Source organism: Neoarius graeffei, chromosome 26 (assembly GCF_027579695.1).
Source record: "Neoarius graeffei isolate fNeoGra1 chromosome 26, fNeoGra1.pri, whole genome shotgun sequence".
Taxonomy (NCBI): Eukaryota; Metazoa; Chordata; class Actinopteri; order Siluriformes; family Ariidae; genus Neoarius; species Neoarius graeffei.
Window position 1 is genome coordinate 27,881,742 of NC_083594.1, and position 21,723 is coordinate 27,903,464.

Here is a 21,723-nt window from a genome sequence, read left to right on the forward strand (position 1 = left end):
GTGGCGTACAATTATCTACACAGTAATACAATTGGCAAAATTATGTATAAAAGAGAAGGCGAGTTTGTTTGCGCTGAGGTTGAGCTGAGCCAGAGCACGCAAAAAAAAAGGGAAATCCTGTAGTTATGCAGCGGCTATCTTCTGGAAGGTAGGCTATATCAGAGTAGAGTGATTTGTATTATTGTATTGGTTTACTAATAATGTCGTGTTTCTAGGCCATTATTAAAAAATGTTCTGTTTCCGGTCCACCGGCCGGGTGAGTGCCGTTTGTGCGGGTGAAATTTTTTTTTTAACGCTGGTTTTCCAACATTTTTTTTCGGGTTCGTAAATCTAAAATCGAACTTGACATTTACGCATTCCCAGGGCTTTCCACTAAGGCTCATACTAGCCAGCCATGACAAATAAGTAGCCAGCCCGGGGGGGGTGTTTGAGAGAGAGAGCAGCCCCTCCCCTCTCTGCTCCCTGAGTGGAGCTCGGCGCCTTGGTAACGGTGGTCAGGTGCAGGGAAGAGACACAATATGACAAGCAAAGAGCGCTTTTTCTCAGAGTTCCCTCTCCTCGAACAACGGTGATTTACACGGAAACGAAAGGAGCTATTCACAAAATTCTTTCACATTGAGTGCTACAAGGCTCCCATGAACACACTGATGTAATTTTTTTGTCCCTAGTGTAAAAAATGTGGACAATAGAGCGAGTTAAAAACAAGTGACTTTTCTGATCTTGCAGACAAAGCGCTCCCACTTTTATAATGGGAGTCTATGGGGCAGCGCGCCTGTCCTCTCCTCACTTTCAGGCTTCTCATTCAAAAACCGTAAGTCCTATCGTTCAGGTAGACACATTGTGTGAATCAAGACAAGTGTGACTACAACTTTTGAGAAAATTGTGTGTAGAGTGAAAATTGTGGCTGAAAACACAGTTTAAATGAGAAAGTTTGAGCTTTTTTTTCAGGCTGCCTGCACTCTAAATTCCTGAGCCCCACTGGTGTGTAACGCAATAGACACCCATTATAAAGTCTGAATTTCTCCAGATTTGCTCATGGTGTTTGATCTGTGACTGATCAAAAAGTATAGAACCCAGCAAAAAAGTTGAATGCCAGATCCACACAGGAGAAGTTTGTCTACATTTTAAAGTTTGAATCGTCTCTAGGTGAAAGCATGGCAGAGCAGCGGATGTTTGAAAAACATTGAAAATGTGCGATTTTTTTCAGTTAATTCCATAGAAAATAAATGGGGAAATTTTGTGTGATTTTTTTTTTTTTCGCGACTATGTCGCGAAAAAAATCGTAGAATGCTGAACAAAGTAATAGCATAGCGAGTCCGATCAAGCCGCATGTTTTGATGTATTGTTTGTCTGTGTGCGATGTACGGTTATTGGTTTATTCGAAATCGAAATTTGTACGGAAGATGAAAAACGGAAGAACAAGAGTTTGCTGTGCTTTGCACTGCAAACTATTGACTCCCTATATGGGAGTCAATAGTTTGCAATGCATAGCACTGCATCACTAATAGTAAACTCCTGTGCTTAATGTTCCCAGGATTAAATGTATTTTCCACAGACCATTTATTTATTCACTTTACTCAAATACAAAGTAAAATGGCAGTAAATCATCTTTCTTTTCTTGCGTATTGCATCATGAGGCGTTCCTGGCTTGTAAATCTCTTATTTTCGGTGCATGACACATTCACGCAACTGAGCATGCTATGAATTAACGACGACAACGGTCTGCAGTGGTGGCTACACAAACACTCAGCGAACATTTCTCCATTTGTGTATGCAAATACACTCCAACGACTCAGTTTGGTTTCATTTACAACCAACGGTGTCTTTTGATGCCAGCACGTAATTGAACGAGAGAAGACTGGTTTACCGGAGACAAAATAAGCATTATCTCTGCTTCTGTTCCCTCCGATGTCGCCTCCGACAGCCCTGACACACTACTGCCTCCGCCGAGTGCGCGCTCGCACACTCACACCGCATGTAGGGGCCGCGGATGAGTTACTCTCCCTTGATCAACGAAGTCGGCGGGGAATTTGTGGTTATTATCGGTACAAACAGCGCGAATCACAACTTAAATGAGTGCGGTTCAGTTTGACATTATTGTCAGTCCGTTAGATAAACATTTAATTTTATTAAAATCGAAAATTAATATTTATAGCCTGTGGGCTACAAAAATAATAGTCATTAAAGTAGCCGGCTGGACTTAATTGTGTAGTCGGCTGTATGGCCGGCAGCTGGCGCTTGTGGAAAGCCCTGTCGAATCAGCTCCGCGCATGCGCCGTGCGGCACAAAAAAATGGCAGCTACCATGAAGGAAGGAGATCCGGAGTTTTCAAGCATTTGCTTAAGTGTGAAATCACAAAATGCTATTCTAGCGAACAACAAAATAGTAAAGATTCAGAAAAACAAATCATTCAGTGATCATTTTAATAGTGTAATTTCATCCGAACTAGGCCTAACGGTCGACTTAGAACTACAAAAAGTCCGTGTGTCGGACATTTTAAGTACCTTTGTAAAAGTTTTGCAAATGTTGCAGTCAGCATTTAAAATGCTAACTTAAAGTTTTTGTACAAGTTTCAGTTGATTAAACTGTCATTTTATTAAATGTGTCTGCTTTTGTAATAAAAAAGTACTGAAAGAAAAAGCAAACACAGCATTGCGATTTCTTACCCATCCATTAAAAAAAAAAAAAATCCCTCCCTCCCTACTGAAAATTGTTTTGCTCACCCGGTGGGCAGGAAACGGATTTTTTTTTAAGGATGGCCCTATGTTGTAAGTAACTTTGGACAAAAGTGTCTGCCAAATATTATAACTATATTAACCATAAGCATCTAGCTCTAGTCTAACAGAACTCTACCAACTTACTGTACCGTGATGTGTCTTGTATCGGCTCAAGAAGCAAAAGCTAAGAGAGAAGCATAGGCTAACAATTTTAATGCAAATGCTGTCAAACTTGGGAAACAATAAACACACCATACTTAAATAATTCCTTGTCTATGTATTTGTTCAAGCTCCTTCAACTTAACTACCCTGATCATTCCAGATATTGGATGGTATTTGTAGACTATTTGTTTACACTAGTACTTCAGCACTGGTTGCTCTTGGATTCTCTTGGCTACATGCACTTATTGTTAAGCACTTTGAATAAAAACATCAGCTAAATGACTAATGTAGTGTAATGTTTGAATAATGTTCAATATCTAAATACAACCCCGATTCCAAAAAAGTTGGGACAAAGTACAAATTGTAAATAACGGAATGCAATAATTTACAAATCTCAAAAACTGATATTGTATTCACAATAGAACATAGACAACATATCAAATGTTGAAAGTGAGACATTTTGAAATTTCATGCCAAATATTGGCTCATTTGAAATTTCATGACAGCAACACATCTCAAAAAAGTTGGGACGGGGCAATAAGAGGCTGGAAAAGTTAAAGGTACAAAAAAAGGAACAGCTGGAGGACCAAATTGCAACTCCATTAGGTCAATTGGCAATAGGCCATTAACATGACTGGGTATAAAAAGAGCATCTTGGAGTGGCAGTGGCTCTCAGAAGTAAAGCTGGGAAGAGGATCACCAATCCCCCTAATTCTGTGCCGACAAATAGTGGAGCAATATCAGAAAGGAGTTCGACAGTGTAAAATTGCAAAGAGTTTGAACATATCATCTACAGTGCATAATATCATCAAAAGATTCAGAGAATCTGGAAGAATCTCTGTGCGTAAGGGTCAAGGCCGGAAAAACCACATTGGGTGCCTGTGATCTTCGGGCTCTTAGACGGCACTGCATCACATACAGGCATGCTTCTGTATTGGAAATCACAAAATGGGCTCAGGAATATTTCCAGAGAACATTATCTGTGAACACGATTCACCATGCCATCCGCCGTTACCAGCTAAAACTCTATAGTTCAAAGAAGAAGCCGTATCTAAACATGATCCAGAAGCGCAGACGTCTTCTCTGGGCCAAGGCTCATTTAAAATGGACTGTGGCAAAGTGGAAAACTGTTCTGTGGTCAGACGAATCAAAATTTGAAGTTCTTTATGGAAATCAGGGACGCCGTGTCATTCGGACTAAAGAGGAGATGGACGACCCAAGTTATCAGCGCTCAGTTCAGAAGCCTGCATCTCTGATGGTATGGGGTTGCATTAGTGTGTGTGGCATGGGCAGCTTACACATCTGGAAAGACACCATCAATGCTGAAAGGTATATCCAGGTTCTAGAGCAACATATGCTCCCATCCAGACGACGTCTCTTTCAGGGAAGACCTTGCATTTTCCAGCATGACAATGCCAAACCACATACTGCATCAATTACAGCATCATGGCTGCGTAGAAGAAGGGTCCGAGTACTGAACTGGCCAGCCTGCAGTCCTGATCTTTCACCCATAGAAAACATTTGGCGCATCATAAAACGGAAGATACGACAAAAAAGACCCAAGACAGTTGAGCAACTAGAATCCTACATTAGACAAGAATGGGTTAACATTCCTATCCCTAAACTTGAGCAATTGTCCAGTGTTGTTTTTGATGACGATGGCACTGATTTCGTTAATGCACCTTTTTTCATGACTAAAACGAGACAGTGACGAGCTAAACATCACTCTTTGATCACGAAAATATGACGAGACGTATCTGTTGTTTTCGTAGACGAGACGAAAACGTTAGTGGGTTGGCTATAGGACTATCAAAATGCATGGCGTTTCCTCCAACGGCACGTGCAACCTGTCTGCCAAATGCTGAAAATATCAGCAATGCACTGCATCCTGTCCTTGTTTGGTCACGCCCACCACCAGGCATGTCCGGGCACAGTTCATGGACCATGGCGGCGGCAAGGCCAGCACAAGGGCTTGGTGAGCGGAAAAGACATGGTGATTTATGGACAGACTTTACAAATAATCCAGCAGAAAATAAAACAGAATGCCTTGTAGTGGGAGACAGAGGTACACGCTGTGGCTATAAACTACGTGGCAAGAATATGACCGACCTCAAGAGCCATCTAAAGGCTCACCATGCTGCTATTTCTGCGGTGGTAAGTTAAAGTTACAAGAAGTCCTTAACAGATCATGTATACGTTTGCTAGCTTTGGTTAATGTCACTCAACAATCGGTATGTGATGAATTTCCTATGACGTTTTCCAAAACACCGTGACCTGGCGAAAATGAATGGGACCACTAGCTTCATGCTAAAGTTGGCTTGGTTAAGCTAACTTAAATTCAATTAACATGTCATGAGTAAAACTTGTCCTGCAGGGATTATTGGTGGGACAGCAACTAAATGCTTTGTCATATATTGACCCATATTTGAGTTACTGTGAAACATACGGGGGGAAATGTAGCTTTTCAGACCTGTTGCTGTGCCTTAATATGTCTAAATGAGCAGCAGCACACCTGGCTACTCTAACATTAGCAGCATGTTTAGCCATCATATTTACATTAATGGACAGCGTGATCATCTTCTAGTTATATGTTCATTATGACATGTTTGTGCTCTATCAGCGCATTGCGACATGTTAAACGGAGGCAGAAACACGAGTCTGTGAACAATGGAGTATGCACACTAGACAGCGTTTATGTAGACAGACATCCTAATTCTCCCGGAAGTTCCGGGAGTCTCCCGCATATTGATAGTGGCTCCCTGATGCCTGCAAATTGGATAATATCTCCCGGAATCTAGAGCAAGTGAGCAAGAGCGTGCACGCAAAACATTAATGTCTGCATTGCGCATATGACCGAGTGCGCGAAGGAGAGCGAGAGAGACTGCATGTGTGCCTGTTCATGTAGCGCAGCGGTTCCCAAACTTTTTTGGCCGTGCACCCCCTTCTATATCCAACCAGGTTGACGTTCCCCCAGTTTCAAAAAACACATGCTTTCTTATAAAGGCAGCATCTTTAATCGTGCTAAAATGATAAGAAACATCGTTTGCCACACCTGCAGGAAACCACAAAAGTGAAAAAAAAAAAACACCAAAGCTTTCTAAGGCAGCACATTGTGCTCGAATGAGAACATCGAATCACATTAACATAATATGCGCGCTCGTATTTGAATTAGATAGAATTTGATTGAAATGTAACAGTTTTAAAACGTTGCAACACGGTAAATGCGCAAATTCATTACAAAGGGAGATCACATCGAGGCATGTAGTCTACCAGCCAGATATGGGGAAAATATATGACTTTCATCCGTGTTTAAAACACTAGCAACACAACCCTGTCATTAAAGTTATGAAAATGAATTGAGAATGAATTTAATTTGCAAAAAAGTTAACATATAATAACAGTAAAAATAGCAATGATAATTATGAACATATGCATTTTAAAGAGATACAACAATTAAGGAGCATATCAGGAATAGATAAAGAGGAGGATCCATCTGATTGTGAAGTGCAGCGCTGGCGGCTCAGTCTGCAGCACGCGAGAGAGAGAGAGACAGACAGACGGTGGGTGGGTTCCTCCCTATCTGTTGGGGTTTCTCCTCCTTCATCCCTGATTTGTGGTGGCACATTTAGTTTTGCCGATTTCAACCAGTTGAGCATCGCGAAGGAATGAATGAAGCCACAAACTACTGCAGAACCGTTACGGCGTAGAAGAGTTAAAAATCGCCATTACATTTTTTTATCTTGCGCACCCCCTAGTGGCAGCTCGCGCACCCCCTAGTGGCAGCTCGCGCACCCCCGGGGGTGCGCGCACCACACTTTGGGAACCGCTGATGTAGCACATGCTAGACAAAGAGCATCCTGATTGGTTTACAGACATCCAAACTCATTTCAGGGAGGTGTCGTGTCTCTCTCTCTCACACACACACACACACACACGATGGGGAAAAAGTCATGCGTCACGACACCTCCCTGAAATGAGTTTCTGCAGGTTGGGATGTCTGCAGTGTTGCCAGATTGGGCGGTTTTGAATTCTATTTTGCGGGCAAAAAATGGCTTGGGCTGGTTGACAAAAATTGGGCGGGTTTGACGTTAGTTCGGCGGGTTTTTATCAGATGTTTATAAATATTTCGCACCAACGTTCTGTGTGAGAATGCAGCCAGAGACACTTATATAGCCTTAGAAGGACTTTGATCCAGCACATTCTATGTACTATCTACGTCCACTAGTCTACATCCAATCCATATTAAACACTTCTGTGACCCAATCAGAGATCGTGGGCATCACATGACACAGAGTGCAGTTAGTGAATGACGGCTAGTCAAGATGCCAAAGTGGGCAAAATACAAAAAAAAAAAAGTACAGAAAGGAGTGGGAATGCACTAAGAATGACGCAATCCATTCTCCATTTTCTCTTCTCATGTTACATTCAGCCATGCATCGTAGCCTAACTTTTTTTTTTTTAAATTGAAGTATATAAAACGATACAATCTAACAAATCCACAAAAATCAGGATAACAGATGAAGAAAATACATGGATGTAGACGAAAAAAATTAAGCAGAATAACTAGGCCTATAAAATTAATAAAACAGGATAAATAAAAAGATAAATAAATAAAAAATAAATAAACTCAGCAATGCAGATGTTAGATATGCATTGTAGCCTAACATGGCCTACATAATAATATGCATGTGTGTCACCTACTGGTGCATGTAGGATTCAGAACACAGCAGATGATTGCAAAGTTATAATCTGATTCAACCATACGTAGCCTAGTACCAGACAGCAGATTTTTCACTTCCAGCACTGACAGTCTCATGTTGCCATTTAGAAGTTGTTTGCATTGTTCGATTTACAAATAGTATACTGGTCTTTAGCTGCATGTTTTTACTTTACAAGAAATAGCATCAAGTACATTTTACATTTTGGGTGGTTTTAAGTGCATTTAGGTGGGTTTTGAACATATTTTGGGCTGGAAAACGTCAGCAGTATCTGGCAACACTGGATGTCTGTGTAGAGAGCATGCACACTAGGCAGCGTTTATGTAGAGAGCATGCACACGACAGCGTTTATGTAGAGAGTATGTTATGCACAACCTGTCAACCTCGATTACAGTTTCCTATCTCTGCATTGGCCTAATTTAATGTTTTAAAGTAATTATTTTTTCGACTAAAATTAATGACTAAAACCCTTTGTTTTCGTCGACTAAAACTAGACCAAAACAATCAAGGATAGAATTGACTAAAATGTGACTAAAACTAATAAGCATTTTGTCCAAAAGACTAAGACTAAAACTAAATCAAAAATGGCTGCCAAAAACATCACTGAACTTGTCTCCTCAGTCCCCAGACGTTTACAGACTGTTGTAAAGAGTCTGTAACTTCAGTGCTTGGCCACCAAGCACTGAAGTTAATTTTTAGCCCTGGTATCAGGACTGGGCGATATGATTTAAATACCATGATGTGATATTTTAAGGCTGTTTCAGTGATGCGATGTATGTCCAGTGTCTTGCAAAAGTATTCATCCCCCTTGGTATTTGTCCTGTTTTGTTGCATTACAAGCTGAAATTAAAAGGGGATGTCTCATAGTGGTAAACATGGCCTTGTCCCAACTTTTTTGAGATGTGTTGTTGTCATGAAATTTAAAATAACCTAATTTTTCTCTTTAAATGATACATTTTCTCAGTTTAAACATTTGATATGTCATCTATGTTCTATTCTGAATAAAATATGGAATTTTGAAACTTCCACATCATTGCATTCCGTTTTTATTTACAATTTGTACTTTATCCCAACTTTTTTTGGAATCGGAGTTGTAATTAAGAATTAATGTTGTTGATTTAATCCATTTCTGGGCGCATAAGTTAAACACCATGGGGTTGAACTTATTAAAAATGGTTTAAATTTTTTTTTGCGTTCAACTAGAGGAAATTTAAGGTCCATTTTTATTTTGGCCTGGGCCACTAAGAATTCAGGGATACTGGCCTGAGTGGCCAACAAGCACTGAAGTTAATTTTTAGCCCTGGTATCAGGACTGGGTGATATGATTTAAATACCATGATGTGATATTTTAAGGCTGTTTCAGTGATGCAATGTATGTCCAGTGTCTTGCAAAAGTATTCATCCCCCTTGGTATTTGTCCTGTTTTGTTGCATTACAAGCTGAAATTAAAATGGATTTTTTTTGGGGGGTAGCACCATTTGATTTACACAACATACCTGCCACTTTAAAGGTGCACTTTTTTAAATTGTGACACACAATTAAGATGAAAAACAGAAATCTGGAGTGTGCACAGGTATTCACCCCCTTTTGTTTGAAACCTCTAAATAAAAGCTGGTCCAACCAGTTCACTTCATAAGTCCACCTGTGTGTAATCAGTGTCACATGATGTCTGTATAAATCAACCTGTTCTGGAAGGACCCTGACTCTGCAACACTACTAAGCAAGCAACATGAAAACCAAGGCGCACTCTAAACAGGTCAGAGACAAAGTTGTGAAGTATACTGTAGATCAGTGTTAGTTTATTTAAAAAAAAAAAACTTAGAATATCCCAGGGAGCACTCTTACAGTAATGCTTTTCTGGCTGAGGACTACAGTTGACTTGCTAACTTTAGGACTGTAGTTGTCAAGAACAGTTTTGCACTCAAGTTTCCATCAATGAAGAGTTTATAACATCAACGAAACTGACTTCATGTTAACACTGTTAATATTAGTCATGCTGTCTGTTGTTGCCCAAATGAGGATGGGTTCCCTTTTGAGTCTGGTTCCTCTCGAGGTTTCTTCCTCATGTTGTCTGAGGGAGTTTTTCCTTGCCACCGTCGCCACAGGCTTGCTCATTGGGGATAGATTAGGGATAAAATTAGCTCATGTTTTAAGTCGTTCAAATTTTGTAAAGCTGCTTTGTGACAATGTTTATTGTTAAAAGCGCTATACAAATAAACTTGACATTAAATCCATTATAGCAAAATGGAAAGAATTTGCACCAGTACAAACCTGCCAAGAGAAGGCCACCCACCAAAACACTCAGACCAGGCAAAGAGGGCATTAATCAGAGATGCAACAAAGACGCCAAAGATAACACTGAAGGTGCTGCAAAGATCCACAGCGGAGATGGGAGTATCTGCTCATAGGACCACTAAGTTGTACACTCCACAGAGCGGGGCTTTATGGAAGAGTGGCCAGAAAAAGCCATTGCTTAAGAAAACACAATTGAAGTTTGCCCAACAGTATGTGGCAGACTCCCCAAACACATGGAAGAAGATTGTCTGGTCAAATGAGACTAAAATTGATCTTTTTTTTTTAAGCCATCATGGGAAATGCCATGTGTGGCGCAAACCCAACATCCAATAGCCAACGGTCATGAGTTCTGTAGGTCACCAACCTCATAACGATCCTTCACTAACTTTTCTACCAAGTTAGAGAACAAAAGAAATGCCTTGTCCAATAAAAAAAAAGCTGAAACGCCATTGGTCTTGAATTTCTTTTCCTAGTATCCTATTGATTTGCTTTTCACTTATAGTCTCCTATTTGGTTAGTTTTCTGAGGCTTTATCTCTTCTGATTGGCTTCCTGTCACTATCGAGTTTAGCTTTTGTGCCTGAACTTGGGGTGTGATTACGTTTGACGCATCTAAGCTATCCAAGTTTGTCATTTTACTTATCAAAGTATTGGTGCAATTGATTTATATTGATCCATCGTTGCAGCCCTACAGCAATGGTCCTATTCCTTTTTTATTCGATGTGTATCTTGAACACCAGAAGACAGGGATCCCAGACGTCCGCTATTTAGCGGAATTCCGCAATTTTTCTAGCCAAAGTGGTGTTTTTTTTTTTTTTAAATCTCTTGTATATCCGTAAAAAATATGTTTGTTTAAGTAAAATGACCAGCAGAATATGTTCTGATTTGGTTTGCTTGTTTAGCGATGTTTTTGTCAGCTTCGTTTGTTCTCGTTGATATTCGGGAACACTCGGAAGTTAAATTGATGTAAATACCGCGAGACTGTACGCCAGGCCTATTCAATTGGCGGCCCGCGGCCCAGATGCGGCCGACGTGATGCTTCACCTTTAAAAGTAAAATACCATTCACCAGTCTCCAAAACTTAATATATGTATTTTAATTTACCGAATATCAATAAATAGATGATGTTATAATAGTTATTTTGCACTTTTATTATTTCCCAGCTACTGTTAACTCAGTAAAATGCAAATAGTTAGCAAATATGCTGTGGCAGCGGGGGCGTGGTCAAGCACCGGTCTGTGACAGGAGGGCGGAGTCAGGGAAGGTACAGTAAGTGGCAGAATCACTGCACCTGTCGTTAATTCATGTGTTTAAGGAGGGAGAGAGAGCGAGCAGAGGGAGCTCTCTCCACAACTAGACGACTGATGTGTGCGCGTGTCTGAGTGTGTATGAGAGAGTGCAGATATACGCTGAAAAGCTAAATGAAAGCGAGTTTTGTCCTGCCGTCCTTCTGTGCTCCACCCACCTACACGAACTGTCACAGTGGTGCCGAAACCCGGGACGAGCACACCACTGTGACAGTTCGTGTAGGTGGGTGGAGCACAGAAGGACAACAGGACAGAACTCAGTTCACAAAACTCGCTTTTATTTAGCTTTTCAGCGTATATCTGCACTCTCTCTCACGCACTCAGCCACACGCACACACATCAGCCGTCTAGTTGTGGAGAGAGCTCCCTCTGCTCGCTCTCTCTCTCCTTAAACACATGAATTAACGACAGGTGTAGTGATTCTGTCACTTACACAGCAAATTCCTCAGTGTTTAACACTTTCAGAGTTAATTTGGGTCCAATTGGACCTATATAAACACACTGGGTGTTAATTCAACACTGGGGATTTTGCTGTGTACCTTCCCTGACTCCGCCCTCCTGTCACAGACCGGCGCTTGACCACGCCCCCGCTGCCACATATGCATTCTCAATCAACGTGTCGCGATTGCATTGACATCTTATGAACCAAACATCACAGATCTTGTGAAAAACAAGAAATGTCACTTCTCTCACTAAAGTCAACGGCAGCTGTGGGCTAAAGCTGTGTTCTGTTTAGTATCAGTAGTCTGACAAGCATATCAATAAGAAATGTTGAGATAAATGTTCTATTTTTTTGTTTCTTTGTTTTAAATAAAGGAGATGGGAAAGAGAGTTGTGTGCATTTTGAATATTCAATGTTAAGTTGAAGGCTAAAAATGAAATATAATATAATAGACCTTGTAGGCTACTTGAAAACTGAAAAATTACCACTTGTTCGTGACCACGGAAAATTTGTGGCCCACCTCAAGTTCTTGGATTCGAAATGTGGCCCAAATGGAAAACTAATTGAATAGCCCTGCTGAACGAGAAAACAATATGGCTGCGCCCATTTGCTAGAAAATGTGTTTTAACTCCGTTCGTGCTTTTGTTTTTAATGCGTTAAACTTAATTCAATATGTCGTGGAAAAAAGATATCGTCCATAAGAGATAGCGGAACAGTGTCCGGGTTAGAAGTATATTCTTCAAAGCTACATTTTCATCTAATTTTTATAAATAACAATTTTTTTGCCACTTATGTCATTGATTACGAAATATGGCATCAAATAGATACACATTATTGTTAAATTCTGTTGCTTTTCTATGTTAAATCTATGTAAAAAATGTGTTCTATAGCATCTTTTAAATGTTAAAATCTCAACAGCTTCAGGGGGCTTGCAGCCCCCTTGACCCCTGCTGATAGTTTCTTACATTCCTCTATTTTTTTTTTTCAATTACTGCTGGGATCCCTGAGAAGACTGATTTGTCTGCTGTTGAATTGGCTAACTGTGACCCTACCTTTGTGTACACACAGAGACCCGGGATGCCCCCAGCAAATCGGATGACTCCTCAAGGCCCCCCCATGGGTCCTCCAGGCTACGGTGCTAGTCCAGTACCTCGCCCTGGAATGCCAGTCATGGACCCGTCTCGTAAGAGACCTGCACCACCTCAGATTCCACAGCAGGTCCAGCAACAGAACCGCAACCAACAGTAAGTATTTGAAAATCAGAAAATGTGTAACTGTACAACTACTCCATGTCCAGATCAAAAAAACTTTTTCTCCTCTTTTAGTGCCAAGAAGAAGAAGATGGCTGACAAAATTCTACCTCAGAGAGTAAGTGGCTTTTTTCCCAAATTGAGTAAAGGTGAACTGGTTCTTTTTTTTTAAAAAATAAATAAATAAAAAACAGCTGCTATTGCATTGAAGTACTGAACCGTTTACATGGTGTGCAAATAGGCCATGCCTCTTTTAGAATGGTCTGACGGGCACAGTGTCCTACATTATTGACTTGTTTGATGTTTCTAAATAATAGCCCACTAAAGAGACAAGCGCATGATGCATCTGCCTGTCTATGAAGAGATGTTTATTCAGTCCTGATCTTGTACAACATTTTTTAATTTTTTTTTTAAATCTCTTCAAGTCAAATACAACACAATCCTGTAACTTTGGGTCAGTCTGATTTTCCTGTTTCCCTGCAGATCAGAGAACTAGTCCCAGAGTCTCAGGCTTACATGGACCTGCTGGCCTTTGAGAGGAAGCTGGATCAAACCATCATGCGCAAGAGACTCGATATTCAGGAGGCACTGAAGAGACCCATCAAGGTTAAACATCATTACTTGTCTTCAGTTAAAAACAGAACTTGGAATTTAATAGTAGAATGTGAAGTAGAAATGTATGAGAGAATGTCACAATGAACAAACTTCCGATATACAGGGTGTTTTCAAAAGGTTTGATATTGGAGATGTAAATATCCAAGAAACTACATAGTCTAGGCAGATGAAACCAAACAGGCTTAATGTTGAGCAATATAACATTTATTCCTCAAAATCTGAATGAGAAATTCAAAGGTATGTGGATTCCATGAATGATTTCACAAATTTTCAATATGCTCGCTGCCTGAGACACGGCACGCGTCAAGTCGGTAGTCCAGCTCCTGCCAAACATGCTGCAGCATGTCTTTGGTAACAGTCTTTTCTGGTAATAGTGCATTTTTAGAGAATTCTCTCATAAATGCACGCTATACAGTCTTGTTGGATTGTTTTTGAGTGTACTGTAACACACAACACCTTTTCCAGTGAATGGCATTTCTATACCTAAAAAGATGAAAACAAACATTACCCATAAAACTTTGACCTGTTTCCACACATGCTGTTAAAATTTGAGGTCAATTGAACGAGAATTGGCCAAGTTATTAGATTGTGAAATGATATATAAAAAATTGTTAAACATCCTATATGATGTGTTATATATATATTTGTATTGGCATTGGGAAGAAAGTAAGTCTGCTTGGCTAGAGCAGGGTTCCCCAGCGAGGAAATTATGGTGACTTTGCAGCGGGTTAATGAGATTTTGAACATGGAAATGTCAATAACAACATATTAAGCTAAATTTTACCAATATATGCTTTTTAAAGTAAAAAAAAAATTGACACCATTAATACTGTAATGTTTTTGTTGTAACCTTGTAAGTCAAATTGGATGGAATATGATTTGAAATACTTTTGGTTCATTCTTAGAATGTGAGAGATGATTGTAAATTATGGTGTAAGCTAGCTCTTTTAATATTGGACTTGTGTGCATGGACACTGAGGCCGAACCACAAGTATGTGTTATGTTTAAAGCAGCTTTCTAAATCTATGGTTACACTACAGCTTGCGATGCTTTGCATTGGGTTATCGATGAAAATGAGGCATTTTGGTGGTGATGCATGGCAATATACAGGTGAGCTAAAAGTTGTGGTCACAGCCGGTGAACACTTGACTATAATGCCTTCACGCGCTTGAATCTGGTACAGCTCGAGTGGTCATGTGTGCTCATTGAGTGTGTTGTGCACGCTCTTGGGACCCAGTCATTGTGGAAAACACCTGATGATTTGAGCACAGTCAGCACACGCATATAAGGGTGCTGTTTTCAGAGGCTTGGCGAAGTATTATCATTATCACTTCATTCTCATCTCATTATCTCTAGCCGCTTTATCCTTCTACAGGGTCGCAGGCAAGCTGGAGCCTATCCCAGCTGACTACGGGCGAAAGTCATTATCACTTGCCTCACATTTTATTTTTGTAAATATCATGCCTCCTAATAAATGCTCTTCCTGTACTTACATCCATCTACTGCTGCATACCTGACAAAATACTTGCAAAGTCTCTGTGAAAACAGCATGCGTGTGCTGATTGCACTCAAATCAGCATCAGGTGTTTCCCATAACAACAAGGTCCCAAGCGCACGCACATCGCGGTCCGAAGGATCCCCAAATGTAAATACACTTAAGTCTCTATATTGAACCGCTGTGTTGATGAGGCTCCCGCAAGCATCGGGGACATGGATTCTAGACAAATGCATCTCAAAAGGCTCGACGAAGGTTGCCCGAGCTTCAGGAAGTGAAGTGAGTATTCTGTGAGTATTCACTGCTTAGTTTGCTGATGAAAACATCACCACCAAATGTCAATGCATGCATCGACATTTTTTGTGATGTTTTTGGCCAATCATGAGATGGAGACACACCAAAAAACAACTTGCAAAGCTCGGAGAACAATCGCCGTGAATTACACAGTTGGTGGTGATGCTAGCAATTTTTCAATGCCAAGTATTCGCAAACCCATCACGAGCTGTAGTGTGACCAGGGCCTGATGACGTTTGGATGCAAAATATGAAAACTTAGCCATAACGCCAAGCAAGGCAAAGTTGCCTAGAGCAACAAAAGGTGGTAAATGAGTGAAATGACTCTCTTAACATTACTTGAGGTGAAGTTGTTCAGCTGATGTAAAAGGTTGGGGACTGCTGGGCTAGAGCAATAGACATTCAGACTTTCTCAAGAGTTTGTGTAGTAAGGAGAATTACAGAGTTGCTTTTTGTGCTGCTTTTGAACACCTAAGTGACCTTGTTCTAAGTGGAGTTCAGTGCTAGTGATTCATTTCTTCTGTTCATAAAAACACTATTGAGTGTTAAATAAGATGCATTACATATAAATGATTGACCTCTGCCTAGTTTAACAGTTTTTTAGGCTAAGGGGTAATAACTAAAATGTTGATTTAAATACAGTAAATGAGCTAAATAGTGTAATTCAGTCATTAGGTGTAATTAAGTACATAAATGGGTCTCATCCAGTGCTTTATGTAATTGAGTAGTAAGGTGGGAAATTGGAAAGAATTTTCTACTGAAATTACTGAGGGACAAGTCCATGTTTGTGCTAAACTGTGTGTGTGTGTACACCATCTCTGAGTGAAAATCAGATTAGTGGATGGATAAGTGAAATCATTTAGACATTAAAATGGTTGAATTGTGTTCTTTACCCAGCAAAAACGAAAGCTACGAATTTTTATCTCCAACACTTTCAACCCTGCCAAGCCTGACGCTGAGGATGGCGAGGGAACTGTAGCTTCATGGGAGCTGCGAGTGGAAGGCCGGCTGCTCGAGGACGTAAGTATTGACGTATCTTCTCGTATTGTAGACATCCTGGGATTATAACGAGCACCTTGGTGAAGGGATACTGCCTTTTTGGTTATTTTAGTTCTAAAGACATTTTGTTCATAATGGAATAGTGTGGGCCTGCAGTATAACAGATACACAGTTGGACATCAGCTTTGCCAGAGAATTGCTGTATCTTGGAAACCACACATGTACATAAACCATCTCCGTAGACAATGGGGGAAAGACCAGACAATGTTTTTCCAGTCTTCAGTTGTCTAGCATTAGTGAGCATGTACCCAGTGTATCCTCAAATTCATGTTCTTGAAGAATAGAACCTGATGTGGTCTTTCGCTGCTGTATCCAATCTGCCTCATGCTTTTCTGCTCACCACCATTGTAAAGAGTGATCGAGTTACTCTGGCCTTCCTGTCAGCTTGACCCAGTCTGGCCATTCTCCTCTGACCTTTACCATAAACAAGACATTTCTACGAGCACAACAGCAGCTCACTAAATGTTTGGTTTGTTTGTTTTTTGCACCATTCAGTGCAAATTTTAGAGCTGCTTGTGCATTAAAATTCCAAGACCTCAGCAGTTTCTGAAATACTCAACCCAGCTCATGTGGCACCAGCAACCAAATCACAGTCAAAGTCATTCCTGTTAACTGAAGTTCCTGATGTGTATCTGCATGATTTTAAGCTTGGTGCTACAATACAATTCTCAAACTTTTGAAAAATCCTTAGGTTTGTAAATCTGGCACCTTGCTTGATTTAAAGTATTAGGTCAAAAGAGTCCTAAGAGTATTTTTAAATCACATTTCTGTGTGTATACTTTTCCATATCAAACTGTTTTAATATTTTAATGAAAAAGGTGCTTATGTTGTCCATGATACTTGGTAAGAATTTATGCTCAAAGTTAAAACGTAGCATCTTAATCATTGGCACTCGGATGTCACATTTTTGCCTTGGATTTTAGTCTTGAAATTGGGCACGTAATGACTCTAAATCTCATTAGAAATTTATGACCATTTGAATCAAATTTTAAAAATGAAATAAAAATCGGCTGTGTCATCTTAGTTTTTCCTACTGGTAATTGTGTTGTCTAGACACCGGAGGGTGCAATAATTAACAATTATTCACAGAAGGTGAAGTGAATATCCGTGAATAATAACAAAGACAAAGTCAAGGTTATTTTTCACCGATATTCACTGAGCCTGAGGCAGATACTTTTAGTATTGTTTAGTTACAGAGGCGATATTTTAAAAAAAATAATTTTTAAAAATAATTTTTCAGTCTTCAAAAGCAGCATGCAAATGCAATAATGGCTTGGTGCAGACTTGTCACTTACAGTTAGGTCCATATATATTTGGACACTGACACAAATTTGCTTTTTTTACCTGTTTACTGAAACATATTCAAGTTATAGTTATATAATGGACATGGGCATAAAGTCCAGACTTTCAGCTTTCATTTGAGGGTATCCACATTAAAACTGGATGAAGGGTTTAGGAGTTTCAGCTTCTTAACATGTGCCACCCTGTTTTTAAAGGGACCAAAAGTAATTGGACAATTGACTCAAATGCTATTTCATGGACAGGGCAATTCCTTCGTTATGTCATTCTCAATTAAGCAGATAAAAGGCCTGAAGTTGATTTGAGGTGTGGTGCTTGCATTTGGAAGATTTTGCTGTGAAGAAAACATACAGTCAAAGGAGCTCTCCATGCAGGTGAAACAAGCCATCCTTAAGTTGCGAAAACAGAAAAAAAACCATCCGAGAAATTGCTACAATATTAGGAGTGGCAAAATCTACAGTTTGGTACATCCTGAGAAAGAAAGAAAGAAAGAAAGAAAGCACTGGTGAACTCATCAATGCAAAAAGACCTGGACGCCCACAGAAGACAACAGTGGTGGATGATCGCAGAATAATTTCCATGGTGAAGAGAAACCCCTTCACAACAGCCAACCAAGTGAACAACACTCTCCAGGAAGTAGGCGTATCAATATCCAAATCTACCATAAAGAGAAGACTGCATGAAAGTAAATACAGGGGGTTCACTGCATGGTGCAAGCCACTCATAAGCCTCAAGAATAAAAAGGCTAGATTGGACTTTGCTAAAAAACATCTAAAAAAGCCAGCACAGTTCTAGAAGAACATTCTTTGGACAGATGAAACCAAGATCAACCTCTGCCAGAATGATGGAAAGAAAAAAGTATGGCGAAGACATGGTACAGCTCATGATCCAAAGCATACCACATCTGTAAAACACGGTGTGATGGCTTGGGCATGCATGGCTGCCAGTGGCACTGGGTCACTAGTGTTTATTGACAGGACAGAAGCAGCCGGGTGAATTCTGAGGTATTCAGAGACATACTGTGTGCTCAAATCCAGCCAAATGCAGCCAAACTGATTGGTCGGCGTTTCATAATACAGATGGACAATGACCCAAAACATAAAGCCAAAGCAACCCAGGAGTTTATTAAAACAAAGAAGTGGAATATTCTTGAATGGCCAAGTCAGTCACCTGATCTCAACCCAATTGAGCATGCATTTCTCTTGTTAAAGATTAAACTTCAGACAGAAAAGGCCCACAAACAAACAGCAACTGAAAACCGCTGCAGTAAAGGCCTGGCAGAGCATTAAAAAGGAGGAAACGCAGCGTCTGGTGATGTCCATGAGTTCAAGACTTCAGGCAGTCATTGCCAACAAAGGGTTTTCAACCAAGTATTAGAAATGAACATTTTATTTACAATTATTTAATTTGTCCAATTACTTTTGAGCCCCTGAAATGAAGGGATTGTGCTTAAAAAATGCTTTAGTTCCTCACATTTTTATGCAATCATTTTGTTCAACCCACTGAATTAAAACTGAAAGTCTGAACTTCAACTGCATCTGAATTGTTTTGTTCAAAATTCATTGTGGTAATGTACAGAACCAAAATTAGAAAAATGTTGTCCCTGTCCAAATATTTATGGACCTAACTGTATCTACACCAAGTCACAGAAAATACTTAGTTTTGAAATGGATAAAATAAATCCCAATTCCACCTTACCTTTGGATAGTTTTAGACCAAACTTCGTAGCATTTTTAGTGCTTTTAAGAACAGTGTTTTCTTTGGTAATTTGTAATTCTTCCTCACTTATGGTGACAAAGCAATTGGCTGCCGTTTTGCCGAGTCACTCAAGGTGATTTGGTCAAGAAATTCAGACTTTCTCGATAATCAGCACACGTGATTTTATATAATCACTTCGTATTTATACTAATGTACGATAGCTCAGGGGTTCTCAACCTTTTTCTACTTTAAGGCTGTTTACACTTGTAATAAGTCGGGGCCCATTAAAAAGATCCCCAATTATTTTGGCATATCTATTCTGTTAGAATCTAATGATCTATTGTAAAGTGTATTAATGGAATGCAACATCACTCCCTGTTACAGATGGGAGCCCAGGAATTAAATAAATGCAATAAACTTTTTTTTTTTTTTTTAATATAAACTGTATGGATGTGCCAACATAAAACTATGCATGCCGGGCATTCTCAGTCAAAAGGGATTAATGATCCAAAAGTGGAGTCTGGTCAATTAACAGAAGAACTTCTTGCCATGTTTGTGTACAGCAAACAAGCAAGTTATTAAAACCAAGAAGTACACTCAAATAGATAGATATAGAAACCACTCAATGGGATAGATCCTTACACCCTAACAAAGAAGGATTTTTCCTATGAAAGAAAAATTTACTAGCTAAATTTGACATTTAGTAGAATAAATTTTGATCCTATTGTAGCTGTAACTAAAGACAATAGTTATGCATACTATTAATTAACTTAATGTGAAGATAACAGATAACAGATTTTAAGGTTTTTTGGGTTTTTTTTTTTAAAGATTGTGTATATTTTTAGTCTTTTGTATTTTATAATTATTTCTTTCTATACATGCATGACTCCACCAGCTCTACTGATCAGCTTATCGTGTTTTAAATAAAGTCATTCATTCATTCATTCATTATGAGTTGGAAAATTATCCACCTGTTGAGTTCCCTGAAATCTCAAACTACCTGGTGCTGCAGACATCATTCTACATGGGGACACATATATGAAAACCTGGAAGAGCATGGAGGCGTACAACTTTTTATATGTGGCTAGGTTCAAGATCTGGGGATTGGGACACTACAAGATTGGATTGGATTGTTTACTCCCATGTAAGGAGGCATTTCTGAGCTTTTTGTATGCGTCTTTGCGATGGTTTCTAGGACGCTACAGGTTTTAGTATCCGGTGTAAACAAACCCTGCGGTCTCAAAAGTAGCCGGCCACCGGCGGCAAATCGCCATCTGTGGCTTGTTATGCCGCCGGCTATTGTCAGTCGAGTCACAAAATTTAATATTAAATATTTCTGACGGCAAAAAAAGTTGTGAACGTAAATTACATCCACTATGTCATGTATGTCCGTTGCCGCGTCAACTTTGTTTTCATCCTCGACATGAGTGCAGCCATTACTGCTCCTTGTGCCATATGTACGGTAAGCCGTACTCTGATTGGCTTAGAGTGTTCCATGGACTGTGAATGGTTCATACCATCATGTGACTCACAAATGGCGACGAAGAGAGTTGCAAGCGGCTCCATGCTGGATGCGTGGCTAAAAAGCTCTAGAGGGAAAGGTAAGTACGCTTTGAACGCAAATTTATTCTGTCATTGTTTTGATATAGAAAAATAAATACGTCTTAGTCCACCGTTTCTCAGCCTTGCGACATTATAATCGCAGATCGTAAAGTTGACTCTGCGTTTGACAGCTGCTCGAAAAAACAAACTGCGTGCGTAACAACGCTAATCAAGCTTTAAGCTAGACGACCCGCCTCAAATACCCGTCCCGGGTAAATGTTATCCCAATTTTAGATGACCTGTTCCAAACCATCCCGCCCCATGAAAAATTCGTACTTGCGTCTCTCTCTCTCTCTCATATATATATATATATATATATATATATATATATATATATATATATACACTCATAATATTTTTTGTGCCTAACCCGCACTAAATAACTAGATTTATATAATTTCTATTCAGTAGGCCCCTACATGATTAGGTTGATGAGATTTGGATAAAAGTTATTTTCAATAGAAATGCTGAGACTGTCAATGAGTGCTGCTAGCTGCTGTTTTTTAATAACTATGAAGTCAGCTGATGAAGTACATGTAGCTGCATTTTATGTAACAGTTTATTGACTGCCAAAAAAATTAACATTTTAATTATAATTGAAGTTGTTTTGTTCATCTGTATTCAAGATTTCACCATATTCTTCAATAGTATTAGAGAATCTGGAGAAACTTGTCACCTTAGCTTAGTCAAAGTGCACATCAGACTTAAAATTATTATATCATCCATATGTGGATTTCAATTCAAACAATTTTGTTTGTTTGCAAATATTTCT

General features: G+C 39.6%; 1 protein-coding gene across 2 annotated transcripts in view; it reads left to right on the forward strand.

Moving 5' to 3' along the window:
* Positions 1-21,723, forward strand: part of smarcd1 (SWI/SNF related, matrix associated, actin dependent regulator of chromatin, subfamily d, member 1) — a 104,849-nt gene that overhangs the window by 45,222 nt on the left and 37,904 nt on the right. For both annotated transcript variants that reach the window (XM_060911005.1, XM_060911004.1), the window contains exons 2-5: positions 12,709-12,884; positions 12,966-13,008; positions 13,374-13,496; positions 16,191-16,313. In XM_060911005.1, coding sequence (XP_060766988.1) covers positions 12,718-12,884; positions 12,966-13,008; positions 13,374-13,496; positions 16,191-16,313 — 456 coding nt within the window. In that variant the 5' untranslated portion in view covers positions 12,709-12,717. The remainder of the gene's footprint in view (positions 1-12,708; positions 12,885-12,965; positions 13,009-13,373; positions 13,497-16,190; positions 16,314-21,723) is intronic.